This window comes from Sturnira hondurensis, unplaced genomic scaffold (genome assembly GCF_014824575.4).
Source record: "Sturnira hondurensis isolate 20B ecotype Veracruz unplaced genomic scaffold, ASM1482457v3 Scaffold0003693, whole genome shotgun sequence".
NCBI lineage: Eukaryota > Metazoa > Chordata > Mammalia > Chiroptera > Phyllostomidae > Sturnira > Sturnira hondurensis.
The window spans coordinates 9656776-9678414 of NW_028076324.1; the positions used below are offsets into that span (position 1 = coordinate 9656776).

The window sequence follows — 21639 nt, forward strand, 5'->3', positions numbered from 1 at the left end:
GAAACGACACTGTTACAAATCTTTGAAATCAAGACCCTGTTTCAAACCCTGACTGATGTGGCTCAGTGGGTTGAGCACCAGCCTGTGAAGAAACTGTGTCTCGTTCGATTCCTTGTCAGGGCACATGCCTGGGTTGGGGGCCAGGTCCCCAGTTGGGGGTGTATGAGATGCAACCAACTGATGTATTTCCTGCACACTGATGCTGCTCTCCCTTTCTTTCTTCCTCCCTTCCCCTCTCTCCTAAAAAAACAAAAACAAAAACCTGTTTCAAGCCCTGGTCAGGTAGTTCAGTGGGTTAGAGTGTCATCTGGATACACTGAGGTCAGGGCACATACCAACAAAATCAACCAACAAATGCATAAGTAAGTGGAACAACAAATTGATTATTTCTCTCTTTCTTGAAAAATAAAGGAACCTGTGTCAAAGCAGGATTTCTCAACCTGGGTGCTACTGACATTTGGGGCCAGATAATTTTCTATTGTGGGGAGGGCTGTCCTGTACATTGCAGGGTATTTAGCAACCATCCCTGACCTCCACCCACTCAAGGCCAGTAGCACTCTCTCCCCAAGGAGTGACAATGAAAACCCATCTCAAACACTGCAAATGTCCCCAGAACGGTGCATGGGAGGAGATGGAAGAGAGCAGGGTTAGTTACTCTTGGCTGATACCAGATGCCAAAAGATACTCTAGGGTTCCAAAGATCTGGGAACTGGATGCTGAGTTTTATGTACATGTCCATCTGTGTATACATGGTTATTGTGTTTTATTTTTTTAAGGTTTTATTTATTTATTTTTAGAGAGTGGAAGGGAAGGAGAAAGAGAGGGAGCGAAACATCAGTGTGTGGTTGCTCTTCATGTGCCCCCCACTGGGGACACGGCCCACAGCCCAGGCATGTGCCCTGACTGGGAATCAAACTGGTGACCCTTTGGTTTGCAGGCCAGAGCTAAATCCACTGAGCTACACCAGCCAGGGCTGGTTATTGTGTTTTAAAAACTGGAAAAAAGCCCTGGTCAATGGGTTGAGCACCAGCCTGTGAAGGAAAGGTTGCTAGTTCGATTCCTAGTCAGGGCACATGCCTGGGCTGTGGGCATGGTCCCCAGTTGGGGGCATGCAAGAAGTGACTGATCGATGTATCACCTGCACACTGATGTTTCTATTCCTCTTTCTCCCTCCCTTCTCCTCTCTCTTAAAGTAAATAAATAAAACCTTAAAACAAACAAACAAACAACAACAACAACAAAAAAACCTGGGAAAAGTAGAAGGCTACCACAAGAATGGCCCAAATGGGATTTTTCTGGTATAATTGTCCTCACTTTTCTTGAACTTCAAGCAAGGTTTCTTAACTTTGCCACCACTGCAGCACATCTGGGGCCAGGGAACTCTTGGTCCTGGTGGCTACCCAGCATATTGTAGCATGCTGAGTAGCATCTCTGGCCTCTGCCCATTAGACATCATTAGCAATCCAAGTTGTGACAATTAAAATGTTTCCTGATGTTCCCTGAAGGGCAGAAGTGACCCTGGTTAAAAAGCACTGTTCTACAGGAAGATAAATGTCCTCAAACCTTTTTGTCTAAAAAGGGTGATATATTTACCCTTAGGCCAGTTGAGATCACCTGGTTTAAAGCACATTGCCTGTTCACACTGATAATTCAATAACAAAAGATATTACTCTTCAACAAGCAACCCTATTCTGAGGGCAAAGAAGAGAATGAAAAGGGGTGTTCCTAAGAGCAAGAAAAAGACTCACACAGAGATAGACACGGCCAGATGAACAATGGAAATGCTAGAGGACTGTGGAAACCACTGCCCGAAAAGAAGGGGACACAGCCACGGTGACTCTTGAGAGCATAACTCAACATGGAACTGATCAGGTTGCCAAGATGACTACTCTCAGATTAGGATGTGGCCACTGTAGCAATTCTTTGGGGCTGGGCCTCCAATAATAAATTGCTTTCCAGGTTTCAAAGGGCTTCTCACATAGGTCTAGTGCAGGCCGTCCCCTGAGAGGAAAAGCTCTGGTGGCTGGCCTGAGAGGCCCAGTTAGTTAGGGATGGAATGTGCCACCAGCATGGGCCCCGGCAGCTGGGGACAGGGAAGAGAGGGCTTCCAGAGAGACTTGTCTACGTGGGGGAACAAAGTAGTTCTGGAATCCTTCCAAGACCTATGGACACGTCAGTCCTGCAGGAACAAGTACATCAGGGCCCCAGACAGTGAGCAGCTTTCCCAGGTGCTCTAGCCAAGCACATGGAGGTCCGATGCCCACTTGAGCAGGGTCTAGCCTAGGGCCAGGTCATGTAATTCCATCCTGTTAGGGCAAAAGGCTGCACTCTCAGCAACAACCCTAGAATCCTTCTAGATTGTCTCTCTTCCTCTAGGACTTAGCCATCACGTGAGGTCTACAGACAACTCCAAATGTCTTTAGTCCTAGACAACCACTAGGGTTGTGACTTTTCCATTTAAGGGATAAAAGATATCAGCTATATGTTCCTGGAGATTCATCTCCCTTCCCACCCAATGGACATCTTCAAATCGGGATTATAGCCCAGTTTGCCAGCGTGGCCCCAACAATTCCTAAGATTATCACTCATTCCTCCATGGAATGTACCCACACAACTCCACTCCTGAGATTCCTAACCTGGGACTCGGGGACCAATAGGGTTCAAGGACTCTTGGGCTTCTTACCCCAGACTTTCAAAAACATCTATACAATCTGTGTCATGTAAAACACAGATATTTTTGGATTCAGCATTCCACTTCTGGGAATTTATCCTACAAATCCAATACCCACTGTGAGCAAAGATATTCACTGTAGCAGAAGACTACTGGGAACAACCTAAACATCCATCAACCAGAGGACTGGAAATTAATTTTGGTACACTTCATGGAATGAATACCAGGAACCTACGAAAAATATCCAAGAAGCTCCAGGGGTATGTTGTAGTGCAGTAATTCAGGGGGAGGGGGGAAAGAGAAGGTTTTGCCAGGAACATTGGGCAGCACCTGGAGACACTGATGGTTGTCACGACTGGGGGTGCTCCTGGCGTTGAGGGAGTGGAGGCCAGAGTGTTGCTCAACACCCCACAGCGCCCAGAACACTCCCTCCCAACAGTATGTAACCCGAGGTGGAGAATTCCGACAGATTTAACCAAAAAAAGTACACAGGATTACGTAGACTATGCTACGTATTAGCATACGTATTACATGGCTTGTGTGTGCTTTTAGATGAAAGACACTACACATATCTTTGAAAAGAGACATAGTCATCTGTGACAGTCCTAGTCTCTGGGGAGATGGTCTGAATGCCTGAGGCACAAGTGAGAAACTGACTTTTCACTCTACCTTTCCAACTTTGTACCGTGTCCTTCCAAAGAGTCTTTATTGTTATTTTTCCTCCCCCTGGGCCATCTGGCAAGAATACTGTTTCTTCCCCTAGTCTTTCCGCCTTTCCAGCCTTTTTAGAGGGGGGAGGGGATCCACATCCCAGGTCAACCTCTGGGGGTCTCTCTGCCCCACCCAAGGGTCTATCCACCCTTCTCGAGGAGACTGGAGCCCACATGGTGATCAGGGCCTGGGGCACCTCGCAGGAAGCCCCCGGCCTTCCTGGGCTCTCCCCACCCTGCGAAGACCGCGTGACAACATCGCCCCCTCGGTACCCACGGCCCTCCTCCCGAACCAGAGCCCAGCCTAACCTGGCTCCTCACTCCAGGAAGCCCCGACCAGAGGGCTCGCCTTCTCCTCACCTGGCTCGCCTTGTAGAACTGCTTCTTCAGCCCCGCCACCGACATTCTGCCTTTCGCTGTGGGACCTCCCGTCCGAACCCAGCGAACCGGAGGTGCAGCGCAAGCGACAGGCTCCCAGGCGCTGCCGAGCCCCCGAGCGCCTCAACTGGCCCCGTCGGCGCAGCCTCCGCAGCCCTCTCGCCAGCTCCGCGCCCGTCCGGGCGCAGCCTTAGCCCCTCTCGCGCCCGCGCGGCCAGGATATTACATGGCAACCTCACACTTCCGGCGACCGCCCCGTCTGAGCACGCGCGCGCACCCTGCCGGCCGGAGAGCGCAAGCGCACTTCTGCTGCGGGCCAGGGAAGGCCGCTTCTGCTAGGTAGTGTCTGGGAAGGAGTCTAGAGCGGCCATGGCGGCTACAGCGACCCCTGGAGAACTGGAGGTGGCTCTAACGTCATAAGAAAGGCGCTTAGCCCTGGCTGGCGTAGCTCAGTGGATTGAACACAGGCCTGCAAACCAGAGAACCGCAGTTCGATTCCCAGTCAGGGGATATGCCTGGGTTGCAGGCCAGTTCCCAGCAGGGGACACACTAGGGGCAACCATACACTGATGTTTCTCTCCCTCTCTCCTTCCCTTCTAAAGATAAATAAATAAAATCTAAAAAAAAGAAAGAAAGGTGCTTAAATTCTGGAGGAGTTGTAGACTGGGTTTCAACTATACCGATTTCCACCTCACGTTTAGTCCCTCCCATTCCCACTCCGAGCCCTGCCCCGTGGTCATTCATTCAGTTGCCTAAATCAGGCATCAGGGTTCCACTTCTACCTCCTTTCCACTATCCCCACTGTCCTCTGCTCTGACCAAACCTTTGATTCCACCAGCTTCCTTTTTGGTGTGCCCACATTCGGGTTCTTCTTTCCAATTTATCTCCCATCAGGAAGCCAGAAAGATGCTTCTGTAACACGACTCATTTCAAAGTTCCCTGTTTGAAGTCCACCCACTACCCTCAGAATACATTCCGAACTTCCTAATATGGCCTACAAAACTTGCATAATTTGGCCCCCTCAATCCTCTGATTTCGGGGGCTCTCTTCTTCTTCCATAATCCCTGCTGCCTATGGGCCTTTGCTAATGTTTTTCCTCTCTTCCACATTCTTCCCTAATCTTTTCCTCCATCGTTCATGCTTAGCAAAGGAATCTACTTGGAATATTCACGAAAACACTTATTGAGTACCTACTAATGTGACAGTCGTTGATAAGTCCCGCGGATACAGTGGTAAATGATTCCTGCCCTCATGGAGGTAATGACAAAAACAGAAATTAATTCATTAATAAAATGACATATAAACAAACATAACCTGTGACTGCTTACAAAATAAAAGAGAAAGAAAGAAAGAAAGAAAGAAAGAAAGAAAGAAAGAAAGAAAAAGAAAGAAAGAAAGAAAGAAAGAAAGAAAGAAAGAAAGAAAGAAAGAAAGAGAAGGACGGGAAGGATGAAAGAAAAGAAAGGGAGGGAGGGAAGGAAGGAAGGAAGGAAGGAAGGAAGGAAGAAAGAAAGAAAGAAAGAAAGAAAAAGAGTTGTAGGCACTTGTTTGGGGTAAGGGAGAAAAGTTGTCAATCTAAGATCTGAAAGTTAGGTAGAAATTAGCCAGGAAAAGTGTTTTCTAGGAGAGGAAACAGCGTGTGCAAAAATCCTCATGATTAAATCAGAAACATGTATTTCATTCATTCCCTCTGAATATATTTACAGCATATCAAATTCTTTAAAGCGCTGCCCAGATTTTATTATTTGTTCATATGAAAAGTAATTTGTAATCTTAATTGCTGTTGCTATATTCAGTCGATGTCCAATTAGGGTAAATTTAAAACTTAAGTCTTCATCTAAATTGCAGTTTCAGGATGTCACCAGTGCCCTACGTAAAAAGTTTTGTCTTGACGTTAAAGCCTAGTCCTCCCTCCTACAGACCTACCCTATCCCACGCACTTAGCCAATCACAGTGTCGATCTTTTGGCTTGACACCTCCCGTCCCCAATCGCAGAACACTTTCTTCCCATCAGGCCGCCAAGAGAAAGCCCGCTCCTCTGCGGGAATATCAATAGGGTAGCTATGGGGAAGGAATGGAAGCCACGGCTCTCGCGAGGATCCTCCTTTTGGTGCCCATTTCCCGAGGCGGGACGTCACGTGACGCAGCCTCGTCCAATCGTTGCCCGGGCTGCAGGGGTCGCTGCGGTTCCCGCCAAATACGAGCGCGGCGGCCGCGGCAGGAGCGGCGCGGGCGGGAGGGCCAGCATTAGCGGCCGCTGGACCGTAGCCCGCGCCTCCGCCGCCCGAAAGGACCTTGAGCCGCTGCCGGAACGATGCTGGAGGAGCCGGAATGCGGGGCGCCGGGCGCCAGGGGAGCGGCCACAGGTCGGTTCGGTCCCGCGCGGAGAGGTAGTGGGGGCGCGGCGAGCGGCCTGTGTGGGCCGAGGCAGTGGCTGGGGGGAGAAGGTCGTCCCAGCCCCGGGCCGATTCTCTGCGCCTGGTGTTTAGTTCGTGGGGTCGTTACAATCCCGAGAAAGGGCCTTGCGATCCGAAAGGCGTCCTTCTTGACGTTATTGTTGCGGCCGGGATCATTTTATTTCCCCTGTGCTTTTGCGTGAAGTTCGTTGTTTCAGGGCCCTCTGCGGTGACGGGTCATTGTCGCCAGGAGGGAAAACTGAGATCCAGAGAGGCGAAAGGGCCAGCTCTAGAGGTTGCATTTGTGTTCTCTGAGCAAGTTTGACCCTGCAGAGACCCTGTGGCGGGGTGGGGGAACTGAGGCTCAGGATCACATGGGCTCGGGGACAGAGCAGTTGCTTCTGCAGGTCAGAGCAAGCCCAGGTAAGAGGTCTGGGTGGTAGGTATTGTCAGGAAGCTGAGACTCCCGGATCCTCGGTCCTGTCGAGTATACAAGGTGAAGACCTTTCTCTTCCCCATGTCTTGGGATGGGGTTTCCAGCACCTAGCAGGCCTCGGAAACATAGAGTGGTGAACCAAGGAAAACTAGACTGAGTTCTTTCCTGCTTGACTTCCATTTTATCCCTAGCACTTGGCACTATGCTTGGCTCATAGTAGGTGCTCACTAGGTATGTGTTGACTGAGTTAAAGATTGGCAGGGACCTTAACTAGACTAATTCAAGGTTTCTCAACCGCAGCACTATTGACATTCCGGGCCCTGTTGTGCACTTGAGGGTGTCAAACAGTATCCCCAGTCTCCACCCATTAGATGCTAGTAGAAACCTCTCCTCCCCGGTCGTGACACCAGATGTGTCCAGATATTGCCAAGGGCATGGGCAGGAGCGGGGGTTGGCAGAATCGCTGCTGTTATTGTTTCCAGATTTGGGAATTTTACAAAGTAGAATTCAAATAAAGAAAGTTAGGTGGACTGATTGTTATGGACAGTCATTTGACCCAGTAGGGATGTTTATTTAAAAGTTAAAAAAAGCATCACCTGTTATGACCATACTATTATAAAGTGAAAGGATAGTTTACCACTAAATAAAGTTAGAAGGGATGTAATATCAGAATAAGGAACTGTGAGCCCTGGCTGGTGTAGCTCAGTGGATTGAGTGCGGGCCTGCAAACCAGACAGTCAAGATTTGATTCCCAGTCAGGGCACATGCCTGGGTTGCAGGCCAGTTCCCAGCGGGGGACACACGAGAGGCAACCATACATTAATATTTCTCTCCCTCTCTTCTTCCCTTCCCCTCTAAAGATAAATGAATAAAATATTTTTTTAAAAAAGAACTGTGGTCAGTTTGTGTGCAAGTGTGGGTTAATTGGGCATGTGTACTTTTGAACAGTCCCTATCCCTGGATGGACCATTTTTAGTTTGGCCTGAGGTAGCTTCTGGGCCCAGGTCACTTATGTTCTGCTTGCATCAAAGCTGGTGGCTCAGGGCCACAGCAACAAATCCTTGTGATGATCCTAAAAGTAAGTTTAAGTGGCTAAAGATTGTGCATCCTTCAGTTGAGGGTGGTGGTGGGGATCCATGTTTTTGGTAACTGAAAACTCGAGAGTGATACTGTATTGAAAGGGGTAAAAAGGAGGTATGAGCTTTCTGGATACCTTAGATTTCAAGCTTGGAAGAGGGGAAGGCAGCCTCATCTATGGACAGCTGAGTTTTTTCAGAAAACCCAGATCTACTTTTTTTTTTAAAGATTTTATGTATTTATTTATCTTTAGAGGGGAAGGAGAGAGGGAGAGAAACATCAATGTATGGTTGCCTTTTGTGCATCCCCTACTGGTAGTTAGCCTGCAAGGAACCGGCCTGCAACCCAGGCATGTGCCCTGACTGGGAATCGAACCGCGATCGTCTGGTTCGCAGGCCCGCGCTCAATCCACTGAGCTACGCCAGCCAGGGCTCTACTTTTTAAAAATATTTACTTGTATATATCTTTTACAAAGCATAAATAGATTGCCAAAAATCAACTAGATTTTTCCAAGCTACCTCTTCTGGCAGGTGTGAGCTTAAAGATATTTATGACTATTTCTGCATCAGCTTTGATATTATTAAGATTTTTTTGGTGCGGGAAAACATTTTTTCCTTATTTGTTGACAATGCTTCAGTTCTTTCTGCCTGGCCAGCTCAAAATGCTTAGGTTGTATTACCTTCATAAACTCTTATTTAAAAGGAAAAAAAAACACTATTCTAACTTTATAGAGCTGGTTGAATTGAAGGTGGATGTTTTGAGACCCTGTTAATGGTGATGTCAGTGATACAGTGTTTTCTTTCATCACTAGTTTCACTTACTCCCCTCTTTGTTGTTGCTGTTACTGTACTCATTGATTCCCCCCTATGTGCCAGACCCTGGGTTAGATGCTCCAGGTGCAGTATAGAAGTGTCCCTGCCATCACAGAGCTGCCATTCTGTACAGGGGGAGACATAATAAACAACATAAGTTTCAGAGCAATAAATGCCACAAGGAAAATAAACCAAGAAGATATGACAGTGTTCAGGGTAGGATTTCTTAACCTATTAACATTTTGGGCCAGATAACTCTTAGTCATGGTGGGCTGTCCTGTGCCCTGTAGGATGTTAGCAATATCCCTGTCTTCCACCCACTAGATGTGAGTAGCACCCTTCCCCGAAGGCATGACAACCAAAAGTGTCCCTAGACATTGCCAGCTTCCTGGGGTGAGGCTGGCAGTCACTCCAACTGGATAACCACTTTGTACATAATAGGCGCTACTTATGTATTTGCTGCTTCATTATTTCCAGCATTTAAGAACTTATCTTTTGACTTTTTTATTCACAGCAATGGATTGCAAAGACAGACCTGCTTTTCCAGTAAAGAAGTTAATACAAGGTAACTTTCTGGGAATGGCTTTAAAATTTGTTCCTAATTTATTTCTTTCATTGTTTCCTCAATTATATTTTTAATTTCCCTTGAGCAGAGATCTTCTGTTGGAGTCTTAGGCAGCAGTATCAAAAGGATGGGAGGGAAGAAGAACAATTGCACTTTATATTTGGAAACCTGGGCACTGGTTTTATTTCACTACCGCTTCCCTAGGTTCCCAGGAGCAAATCCAGAGGTCACTGCCTTTACAGCAGCCTTTCTCTACTTCAGCACTATTGATATTGTGTAATTTCTCAGGGCTGAGGGGCTGTCTTCACCTGAGCATATGTTTATTGATTTTTAGAGAGGGAGGGAGGGAGGGAAACATTGATGTGAGAGAAGCGTCAATTGGGTTGCCTCCCATTTGTGCTCTGACCAGGTATCAAACTCAAACTTAGGCATGTGTGCCCTTACTGGGAATCAATCCGCAACCTGTCGTGTGCGGGATGACACTGCAATCAACTGAGCCACCTGGCCAGGGCAAAGGTTCATCATTTTTTAGTCTGTAGAATGTTAAAGTACAGATCGATTGTCACTCTTCACACTTGGCACTGTAAAGACAGACTCCTCTCTTCATTTCAGCTCGTCTGCCCTTCAAGCGCCTGAATCTTGCCCCAAAGGAGAAAACCAAGGACGGGTCAGACAGCACCAGAAGCTCTCCAGGTGCTTCCGCACAAAGTCAAGTCTCTGATATGGAAGCCTCTTTGGACAACTTGGAGAACAACTTTCATATGGGTTCTGACATAGATTTTAGTCCAAAACTTGTCAATGAGAAGGGTCCCTTAGATAACTTTTTAGGAAATAGAGTTGAAACAAATATTGGCAAGACCACAGTCATCGATTTGACGGAGGACTCGAGTGACCAACCACAGGATGTTGTGGCCTACAGTAAACTGAATTCTGCAGCCTGTCCCTCCTTGAAGGAGGCTGTAAATGGGGTCAGAGAAGCCGAAGGTGAGGGGCTGCTGCCGAAGGTTAGTCAGAGGGACAAGCTGGCATTTCCTGAGGAGACTGTTGTAGCCATTCCATACAAAACAGAGGAGGAGAATGCTGGCTCAGGGGGCACAGAGAGGAGCGGAGACAGGCAGAGAGCACCTCAAAGCTGCCTTACATTGACAGATGGTCTGAGAATGTGCTCAGAGAGGGACCGGGACGGTTGGAGTGAAGCCGGGGACATCTTGTTCAAAAGGAAGGTGCCCGTGGTGGTCTTGCAGGATATCCTGGGTATGAAACCTGCAGTTGAGTTTCCTGCGACCCCTCTGGACCAGGGCATGCCCTCTGAGAGTGAGATGCTGGACTCTGGTCCCGAAGAAGACTCTGTCCTCAGCCATTCGTCCTTGAGCTCTTCCTCTCCTACCAGCTCACCTGAGGGGTGGTCTGCTTCTGAAAATCAGCACAGCAGCCCTAGTCTCTTCCCCACCCCGACATCTGTCCGCAGAGTGAGTATCTCCCCAAATCCCAGCATGTCAGGGTCGATGACACTTCTAGTCCGGTCCCTTTTTACATGGAGACACAGTGTCCTCCTGTGGTTAGTAGTCAAGTGAGTAGGACAGCAAACTAAGTCTTGTAACTTCTGATGCAGAATTTCGATTTTTTTCCCGATATCAAAGACTGTTAGAGGTATTCAGTGATATGTACCATACACTGAGATGTGTATGGCTAGTTTAATCACCAGTATGTCTAGGCCGTTTTGGTAGCCTTTGTGGTTCACACCTAGTTCGTGGTTGGTCAGTCTAGCCACTTTAGGAAACCATGGCAGTAAGCAAGAAACTGTAATCCTCCGTGTCAGACGTTAGCATCAGCTCCGTCCATTCCTTGTTATAACACAGGCTTGTGAGGGTGTGGGTGGTAAAGAGTCAGCACTGGTGAAGAGAGCCCAAAACAGCAGGAAGACTAAAATGAGGAGTTCTGTAGAGTCAGCTCTTGACAGCATGGCCACCGTCTTAAACAGTCCGAGCACTAGGAACAAAAGAAGGAGAAAGCTGGCTCTGGTTTTAAGGACCCCAGAACGGTGGCTTTGTCACTGGTTTCTGATCAGCACAGTGGCAAATGTCACTGTTCTCACTTATCCTTGAGGTATTGTGGGTAAAACCGGAAAAATCAATTGAAAATCCCAAAGTGTGTCTAATAGTGTTTTGGTTTTATGGAATTTTTGTTTGTTTCTCCGATTTGATATGTGTATAAGATTTTTTACATATAAAATTGGATCCTGGGGTGGGTCTTGATTTGACCATAAACCATCAACTTTGATTACTTTCTGAACTTTAATCTCTGAAGAATTAATTATTTTTCTAGACAATTCCTTTTTTTTTAATTTACTGATTTTTTTTCTTCAGAGAGAAAAACATCAGTTTGTTGCTCCACCCACTCAGGCATCCATTGGTTGCTTCCTCTATGTGCCCTGACCAGGCATTGAGCCCACAACCTTGGCGTATTGGGGCGACCGTCTAACCAGCGGAGCTACCCTGCCAGGGCAGGTTGCATCTCTTGTTTTTCATCTCTTGAGTATAAGAAAATGTGGCTTTCTCTGTAGATTCACAAAAGATCAAGAGTAGAGTAAGCTTTTTCTAAGTTTCTCAGTGCGGCAGACAACTATACATTTTTAAACTTCTGCCTGAGCTGTGACTCACGCTCTCAGAGGCAGAGTGAGTCCCTCTTGCTGTAATCTGTATTGTTTTTCCCATCTAGGTGGTTGAAGTCCTTCCAGGCTGCTGCTCATCCTTTACAGAACTAACGTGTCACATGATGTCTCATAGCTGGTTAGCCTGGAGAACAGGGCATTACATGTTTCCATGTTTAAAAAAGATTTTATTCATTTATTTTTAGAGAGAGGGGAAGGGAAGGAGAAAGAGAGGGAGAGAAACATCAATGTGTGGTTGCCCCTCTCTTACCCCCAACTGGGGACATAGCCCACAACCCAGGCATGTGCCCTTATCAGGAATTGAACTGACAACCCTTTTTTTCACAGGTCAGCACTCAGTCCACTGAGCTACACCAGCCAGGACATGTTTCCATTTTTTAAAAATACATATTTTATAATTGAACTTTTAAAAAACATTTTATTTATTTTTAAAGAGGGGGAGGGAGAAAGGGAAAGAAACATCAGTGTGTGGTTGCCTCTCACGCACTCCTTACTGGGGCCCTGGCCTGCAACCCAGGTATGTGCCCTGACTGGGAATTGAACCTGCGACCCTTTGCTTTGAGGGCTGGCACTCAATTCATGGAGCCACACCAGCTGGGGCAGTTTCCATTTGTAATAGCTTCATTAAGTATATTTTTATGACCATAGCCAAGCCTGAGAATTGGGAGGTCACATAGTTGGGCATTGTCATGCAACGATTATATCTCTGTCCACTGGCCCAAATGGCTCTGAGACAGCTGTGCATAGGAACCAAATGTGCTCAATTTGGGAAATCCTGCATCTGAGATGCTAGTTCTTACTCTTAACACAGGCTTCGAGTTTTGAAGTGCTCTAGAAGGTATTGTTCTCATAGCTTAGCAAAAAAATCAGACTGCAAGTGGTGATGGAGTCTGATCCATCACCACCACTTAGGCTGCTCCAGAGCCTGTGGCAGAAAATTGCCCCAGGTGGGCCCTTGCGTGGGAGGAGTGGAAATGGAGCCCCCTGATGTTAGGTGACACCAGAGGTATGAGAGTGGAGTGCTTATCGGGAGCATCTGGGTACTATGGTGACAGCACTTCCTGAGAGCAGAGCTGAAGACCACCTCCAGCCACACACATACACATACAGCTCTTTAATCTCCTTACGTTTTGGGAGTACTGGATTTCCTCATTTGCTTGTGCCATTTGTGATTGGTATGTAATTTAATCAGCTTTCCCTGCCTTGGCATTTGAGATTTTCCTGATCCCTATCACTGTGGGGAACACATTTGTTTTTCCATTTTTCCTCCACCTGCTTTTCAGATTGTAGACATTGGCTGGAAGCTTACAGATTGCTTCCTAGTACCTTGTAACGAGTGTGGTTTTTACTGCGCCCTGTTGGTCCTGGAGTCGGTGCCTCTGTGTTTGGGAACTCCTCTCTTGTGTGTTGTTGTTTTAGGGGTTTTATTTTCTTTGTGGGGAGCCTTGTTAAAATGCAGGGCCTGTTGTCCCTTCCCAGAGGTCCAGAGACTCTCACTTTGAAAAACAATAGTGTAGAATATGTTTTTAGATAATCCGAGTCTTTTGACTAATTTAAAGAGTTTTTATTTAGCATTAGAGCTTTTTGGCATTACAGTCGTTTCCCAAGTGTGTTGGCAATGAGGTATACAAATTATTCCACAATGAAAATGTTGACACAGTTGAATTACTGGAATTTCTGCCTTCTGTACAGATGAGCCCAGATTGCTGGAACTTTTTCCCAATATAGTTGTAATTTTATAAGTATTAAATTCTCCACGTTAAACAAAAAATTCTTGTCTTGGCTCATGTGGCTTAGTGAATTGAGTGCTGGCCTGCATACCAAAGGGTCACCGGTTCAATTCCCAGTTGGGGCACATGCTTGATTTGCAGGCCAGGTTCCCAGTGTGGGGCAAGCAAGAGGCAACCACACATTAAAGCTTCTTTCTTCACTCTGTTTTTCCCTCCCTTCCCCACCCTAAAAGTAAATAAGTAAAAATTGTAAAAACAGAACCAAAAATTCTTGTCTTGGCCAAGTGGCTCAGGTGGTTGGTTGGTGCATCATCTTGAACACTAAAAGGCTGCAGGTCTGATTCCCAGTCAGGACACGTACAAAGTTTGTGGATTGTACAAAGTTCGATTCCTGGGTTTGGGTGTGCGTATGGAAGGCAACCCATGGATATTTCTCCCTATCTCTCTTTCTCTTTCTCCCCTTCCGTCCTTTCCTCTCTCTGAAGTCAAAAAAACATCCTCAGGGTTTTTTAAAAATTATTAAAACATGACAGTCCTTTTTGTCCTTTTCTCCCCCAGGTTGTCATTATTATTACTTTTTAATACATTTTATTGATTATACCATTATAGTTGTTCTATTCCCCCCTTCATTCTCCTCTACCCTGCACACCCTCTCCCCCACCATTCCCCCCCTTTAGTTTATGTCCACGTGTCTCAAGTTCTTTAGATTCTATATTTCCCCTACTATTCTTGCCCTCCCCATTTTCTACCTACCATCTATGCTACTTATTTTCTGTACCTTCTCCCCCCTTCTCCTCCCACTCCCCTGTTGCTAACCCTTCATGTGTTCTTCATTTCTATGGTTCCGCTCCAGATCTAGCTGTTCTCTTGGTTTGCTTTTGTTTTAGGTGTGGTTGTGAATAACTGTGAGTTTGCTATCCTTTCACTGTTCCTATTTTTCATCTTCTTTTTCTTAGATAAGTCTCTTTAACATTTCATATAATAAGGGCTTGGTGATGATGAACTCCTTGAATTTTTTAAAAATATTTTATTTATTTATCTTTAGAGGGGAAGGGAAGGAGAGAGGGAGAGAAATATCAATGTATGGTTGCCTCTGCCAAGGACACACAATATATCATGTGTCCCTTGCCGGGAACTGGCCTGCAACCCAGGCATGTGTCCTGACTGGGAATCGAACTGCGATCCTCTGGTTCGCAGGCCTATGCTCAATCCACTGAGCCACACCAGCCAGGGCCGAATTTTTTTTTTTTTAAGATTTTATTTATTTATATTTAGAGGGGAAGGGAAGGAGAGAGGGAAAGAAATATCAACGTATGATTGCCTCTCACGCATCCCCTGCTGGGAACTGGCCTGCAACCCAGACATGTGCCCTGACTGGGAATTGATCAGTGGTTGTTTGGTTCAAGGGCCCACGCTGAATCCACTGAGCTACATCAGCCAGGGCAGAACTCCTTGAATTTAATCTTATCTGAGATTATCTGAGAAAAATGGCACTTTATCTGCCCTTCCATTCTAAATGAAAGCTTTGCTGGATAAAGCAATCTTGGATGTAGGTCTTTGGATTTCATGACTTGGAATACTTCTTTCCAGCCCCTTCTTGCCTGGAAGGTCTCTTTTGAGAAATCTGCTGACAGTCTGATAGGAACTCCTTTGTAGGTGACTGTTCCCTTATGTCTTGCTGCTTCTAGGACTCTCTCCTTCATTTTAATCTTGGCTAATGTAATTATGATGTGCCTTGGTGTGTTCCTTCTTGGGTCCAACTTCTTTGGGACTCTCTGAGCTGCCTAGATTTCCTGGAAGTCTATTTCTTTTGCCAGACTGGGGAAGTTCTCCTTTATTATTTGTTCAAATAAGTTTTCCACTTGTGTCTGTTCCTCTTCCCCTTCTGGTACCCCTATAATTCAGATGTTGGAACATTTCAAGATGTCCTGGAGGTTTCTAAGCCTCTCCTCATTTTTTTGAATTCTTGTTTCTTCATTCTTTTCTGGTTGGATATTTTGTTCTTCCTTCTGGTCCACTCCATTGATTTGAGTCGCAGCTTCCTTTCCATCACTATTGGTTTCCCGTGCATTTCCCTTCATTTCAATTAGTTTAGCCTTCATATATTCCTCTAATTTTTGACTATAATCAACCAGTTCTTTGAGCATCCTGATCACCAGTGTTTTGAACTGTGCATCTGAGAGGTTCACTGTTTCTTTTTCGCTTAGAGTTATCGGCTCTGGGGCTTTGAGTTCTTCTTGAGCCATGTTTTGAACTGTTCGTGTCTGTTACGTATGAGGAGCGGAGCCCTAAGTGTTCACCAGGGCTGGACAACCCAGGTTGCTGGGTTGTGATGCTGTATTTGGGGGTGGAGTCAAAGGAAAGCAATGGTGGCCACCACTGGGGCCCACATGGTCTGTCCCACTGCATGCAAATGTGCTACCGAGGTCAGCCCACCGCTGCTGGGTTTGCCAGTGGGCTCGCCACTGGGGCCTGCACAATCCGTCTCACTGCTCATTCCTCTGCTGGTTTATCTGCGCACAAATGTGTGACCGCGGCCATCCTGCCCGGCACCCTCACTGGGTCCACACTGCTACCCCGGCTGCCTGCGCGCCTGGGTCGGGGGATCTTTCCTGCCCGACCCTGCTCCACTGCTGGCTCCGCCCCTCTTACTGGTCCCAGTAGAACGGTTTGTTGTTGTTGGACTTCTGTATAGTTCAATTTTCTGTTCTTTGGCTGCATCTTTGTTTACTAAACCTTTGTTGTATTCAGACGTGGTTGTGGGAGAAGGCACAGTGTTTCCAACCTGCGCCTCCATCTTGGCAGAAGTCCTCCAGGTTGTCATTATTATCATCTTCTACTTATGGTGTATTTGAGAGATCACTTAGGAATACACAGTACCTTTTTGTTTATGTGAATGTATACCGTAAATGTGTTTATTTTTCAATGGAAGATGCCTCATTTTTTATATTGGGTTAGGAGGAGGTATTTAACTGACTATGGTGTGGATATACTGCACTTCACAAAGTCAGCCTCACTGATGGATATTTCTGTTGCCTCTAATTCTCGACCTTGACGGAAGAATAATTGTAATGAATTTCTTTCTACTTGTTTTCCAAGGCTGTTCCGTCAGTAGCTTTGCAGGTTGCTGTTGAATAATTTTTCCTCACTTGCCCTGAAATACGGCTGGACCAATTTGCATGTGTCTTTTCCCTCTGCCTTCTCTCTTCTGCTGTTAGGTTTTTTGTTCTTTTGTTTTTTTTTTAAATATTTTATTTATTTATCTTTTAGAGAGGAAGTGAAGGAGAGAGGGAGAGAAACATCAATGTATGGTTACCTCTCATGAGTCCCCGCTGGGAACCGGCCCGCAACCCAGGCATGTGCCCTGACTGGGAATCGAACCGCAGTCGTGGTTTGCAGGCCCGTGCTCAATCCACTGAGCTACACCAGCCAGGGCAGGTTTTTTAAATGCTGCTTCTGAGCCCATCCAAACCAGCGTCTCCTCCTGTCGTTTGCTGTTTGTCTGCTTTAAGTTTAAATCTTAAAGAGTTTAAATCTTAAAGAGTTTAAATCTCAAAGATCTTTAAATCTTAAAGATCTCCAGAGTAAATTGGCTCTGAGAGGATTCTCCTGAATAAAATCAGGAATTTTAGCCCTGGCTGATGTAGCTCAGTGGATTCAGCGTGGGCCCGTGAACCAAACAACCACTGATCAATTCCCAGTCAGGGCACATGTCTGGGTTGCAGGCCAGTTCCCAGCAGGGGATGCGTGAGAGGCAATCATACGTTGATATTTCTCTCCCTCTCTCCTTCTCTTCCCCTCTAAAGATAAATAAATAAAATCTTTTTAAAAATCAGGAATTTTAATGTGCAGACACAGTTCAATCTGCTGGGACTGGAGGTAGTTGGTATGTGTTTCAGGGACCCTGGGTCATGTTTTTGGCAGTTATGTTCCAGATAGATAAAATGTATGGCACATTTTTTTAATGATTTTATTTGTTTTTAGAGAGAGGGGAAAGCAGGGAGAAAGAAAACATCAATGTGTGGTTGCCTCTCATCGCCCCACACCGAGGATCTGGCCTACAGCCAGGCATGTGCCCTGACTGGGAATTGAACCAGTGACCCTTTGGTTCGCAGGCTGGCACTCAATCCACTGAACCACACCAGCCAGGACTGGCACATGATTTTAAGAGAGTTCTATAGATATTTGTGCCAAGTCATAAAGATAAAATTGTATCGGATCAATATGGTCCGCCCAGATGTCTGGTGAAGCAGTAGAGGTACTGGTCTCGTTGTATGTTATTGATTGATTGATTGATTGATTATGTATATATATATATAGAGAGAGAGAGAAATGTCAGTTCATTATTCCACTTACACATTCATTTGTTGATTCATTTGTTGATTCATTTGTTGATTCATTTGATGGGCCCCGACCAGGAATCAAACCACAACCTTGGCATATTTGGATAGTGCTCCAACCGAGTGAGCTATGTAGCCAGGGCCAGTAGAGATACTGGTTTTATATTACATTGTCATTGCTGAGGTTGTTGGATATCATTAAGGAGGCTTCTGATGGTCATGTTAACTTTAGTATTCCCAGACTCACAGCAAAGAAGAAACAATGTGAAAGGCACTAGATTCTGCAGCTGAAATTCCACGAGTATGGGCAAGACTAAATATGCCCTCTTGGCCTCCCCCCAAAATACTTTTATATGGGAACCTGTCAATCACATTCACTACAATCTTTGAACACAAAGAGCAATGATATAGCAAAGTAAAAATTCTGCTGTTAAATCCTTTACCGTGGAGGGGGAAGCCCATAGATTTGGCAGGCAAAGTGGATTCTGAACAGGCAGGTGCTTTTTTTTAAGCTCTTGGAGATGGTTTTGGTAGCTGGCATTTCCTTTGGCACATGCTCACTTGGGCACAGTCTCAGTAGCGTTTCAGTTCCTGCCAACACGTGGCTTTCAGGTGACTGACTGTTCAACCCTTTCTATAAAAAGGCTAAGTCCAGAAAGAACTTGGTATGTCAGTTAAAAAGGATGCTCTCTTGAGACTATTGATCTATTTTATTTTGTAAGAGTTCATAGTCAGGGCAGAGGCTTCCCCAGATGGAGGGGTCACAGCTACATAGTTTTGTCAATATGTCAGGCCATCCGAAGAGAAGTGAACCTTTGGTTTACCAGCTGCACTTCTGCCACATTTTTTGGCTGCCTGTCCAAGTCTGAACTCACTCCCCACTGCCCTTCAACCTAATGGGTTAGTTGTCAGGGCTCCCTGCTCTGGATAGAGCTTGGGCCAGTAGTCTAAACTCCTGTTCATATTTTGATCTGGTGCCATTTGGCCAACATGGTGTGTGAATCCAATCATGTGTCTTGGGAAGTCCTTGTCAGCATGCTCAGTTTGAGGCAGGATGATAGAGGATGTTAAGCTCTAGAACAGTGGTTCTAGGTCAGATTGCCTTCTCTGGCACGTTGATCTTTTATTCTGGAGCTTTCACTCTGCATTGCAAAAAGCAGAACTTCCCCAGGCAAAGAGCACAGATTGGTGGCCCACTGGAATCCAGCCCACTAACATGTTTTGGTTCACATAGTGTTAGTTTTTATTACTTTTTTAAATTTTTCTTTTCCTTTCTTTAAAATATATTTTATTACAGTTGTCCCATTTCACCCCTTTATTCCCCTCCACCCTGCATAACCTCTCCCACCCACATTCCCCCTCTTTAGTTCATGCGCATGGGTCATACATATAAGTTCTTTGGCTTCTACATTTCCTATACTATTCTTAACCTCTCCCTGTGTATTTTCTACCTACCATTTATGCTACTTACACTGTGTACTTTTTCCCCCTCTCTCCCCCTCCCACTCCCCTGTTGATAGCCTTCCATGTGATCTCCGTTTCTGTGGTTCTGTTCCTATTCTAGTTGTTTGCTTAGTTTGCTTTTGTTTTTGTTTTAGGTGTGGTTGTTAATAACTATGAGTTTGCTGTCATTTTACTGTTAATATTTTTTGTCTTCTTTTTCTTAGATGAATCCTAACATTTCATATAGTAAGGGCTTGGTGGTGATGAACTCCTTTACTTGACCTTCTCTGAGAAGCGCTTTATCTGCCCTTCCATTCTAAATGAAAGCTTTGCTGGATAGAGTAGTGTTGGATGTAGGTCCCTGCCTTTCATGACTTGGAATACTTCTTTCTAGCCCATTCTTTCCTGTAAAGTCTTTTGAAAAATCAGCTGACAGTCTTATGGGCACTCCTTTGCAAGTAGTTGTCTCCTTTTCTCTTACTGCTTCTAAGATTCTCTCCTTATTTTTTTTAAAGTTTTTATTTATTTATCTTTAGAGGGAAGGAGAGAGGGGAGAGTTGCCTCTCTCAAGTCCCCTGCTGGGAATTAGCCTGCAACCCAGGCATGTACCCTGACTGGGAATTGAACCGCGATTGTTTGATTCGCAGGCCTGCACTCAATCCACTGAGCTACATCAGCCAGGGCCTCTCATTTTTAATCTTGGGTAGTGTAACTGTGGTGTGCCTTGGTGTGTTCCTCCTTGGGTCCAACTTCTTTGGGATTCTCTGAGCTTTCTGGACTTCCTGGAAGTCTATTTCCTTTGCCAGACTGGGGAAGGTCTTTATTATTTGTTCAAATAAATTTTCCACTTGTTGCTCTTCCTCTTCTGGTATCCCCATAATTTGGATGTTTGGACGTTTAAAGATGTCCTGGAGGTTCCTAAACCTCCCCTCATTTTTTAAATTCTTGTTTCTTCATTCTTTTTGATTGGATGTGTCTGTCTTCCTTCTGGTCCACTGCATTGATTTGAGTCCCCGTTTCCTTCCCATCACTATTGGTTCCCTGTACATTTTCCTTTATTTCATTTAGCATAGCCTTTATCTTTTCATCTAATTTGCAACCAGCTTCAACCAGTTCTGTGAGTATCCTGATCACCAGTGCTTTGAACTGTGCATCTGATAGGTTGGCTGTCTCTTCATTGCTTAGTTGTATTTTTTTCCGGAGCTTTGCTCTGTTCTTTCATTTGGGCCTTTTTTTTCTTATTGCGCCTCTTATGTAGTGAGGGGCGGGGCCTTAGGTGTTCACCCAGGCAGGGTAACCCATGTCACTACGTTGTGACACACTGTGTGGGGAAGGAGTCCGAGAGGTAACAATGCCACTTGCTCTGCTCTCTGATGGTTTTCAGTCACTTCCCCCACTACGCACAATCAAATTGGGTCCTTCTGGTGTTAATTCCTCGATGGGTGGGCTTGTGTAGGTTCTAACACCCTGTGGGTCTCGCCAATGAACTCTCCTGTGAGGCTGGGAGTCTCTCCAGCTGCCACCTCAACCTCCACAGGTGTTTTCAGTTGGTGGTTTGAGGCTTTATTCCCCTGTGCTGGGGCCCCAGGTTGCAAGGTCTGTTGCTCCCTGGCTGTTCTTCCTGGTTTATCTGCACTCGCATGTGGGGCCTCCCGGTCTACCAGCCACTACTTTGCCACGACTCCTCTCCACCAGGCTGCCTGTCTCCACTCCTTTAATCCATCTGGATGAATGTGTCTTCTTTAACTCCTTAGTTGTCTGGTTTCTGTACAGTTCTACTTTCTGTCAGTTTTGGTTGTATTTTGTTCTTAAATTGTTGTTCTGTTGGTTGTGCAAGGAGGCACAGTGTGTCTGTCTACCTGTGCCTTCATCTTCCCTTTTCTCTTTTTTGTATCCTCCTTAGGCATTCCTTTTTTCCCTCTCTTTTTATCTAGATTTGTATTTGTTTGTTTGTTTATTTTATTTATTTATTTTTTAGAGAGTGGGGAATGGAAGCGAAAGGAGAGAAACATTGATGTGTGAGAGAGGCATTGATTGGTTGCCTCTCATCTGTGCCCCAACCAGGGACTTGGCCTGCAACCCAGGCATGTGCCCTGACTGGAAATTAAACCAGCTAGCTTTTGGTTCACAGGCTGATGCTCGAGCCATACCAGGCAGGCTGCTATTTTTTTGTTATTGATTTTAGAGAGAAAGGAAGGGAGAGAGAAAGAAACATTGACTTGCTGCTCCACTCATTCATGAATTCACTGGTTGACTCCTATATGGGGTTGAACCTGCAACCTTGGCTCACTGGGCAGTGCTCCAACCAGCTGACTTACCTGGCCAAGGCCATATAGTGTTAGTTTTTAAATATTACCTACAAAATTCACATAAAATTGACAATTCTCTCTTGGGAGTTGCCTGTAAGAGC

The 21639-nt window shown here is 45.7% G+C and overlaps 2 protein-coding genes across 3 annotated transcripts in view; one reads left to right on the forward strand and one right to left on the reverse strand.

Moving 5' to 3' along the window:
* SH3GL1 (SH3 domain containing GRB2 like 1, endophilin A2) overlaps positions 1 to 4015 on the reverse strand; it is a 36707-nt gene extending 32692 nt beyond the window's left edge. Inside the window, exon 1 of the mRNA XM_037042594.1 lies at positions 3742 to 4015. Within this exon, the coding sequence (XP_036898489.1) occupies positions 3742 to 3786 (45 nt within the window). The 5' untranslated portion in view covers positions 3787 to 4015. The remainder of the gene's footprint in view (positions 1 to 3741) is intronic.
* Positions 4016 to 5939: 1924 nt separating this feature from the next.
* Positions 5940 to 21639, forward strand: part of CHAF1A (chromatin assembly factor 1 subunit A) — a 35130-nt gene continuing 19430 nt past the window's right edge. For both annotated transcript variants that reach the window (XM_037042595.1, XM_037042596.1), the window contains exons 1-3: positions 5940 to 6125; positions 8995 to 9045; positions 9658 to 10514. In XM_037042595.1, coding sequence (XP_036898490.1) covers positions 6074 to 6125; positions 8995 to 9045; positions 9658 to 10514 — 960 coding nt within the window. In that variant the 5' untranslated portion in view covers positions 5940 to 6073. The remainder of the gene's footprint in view (positions 6126 to 8994; positions 9046 to 9657; positions 10515 to 21639) is intronic.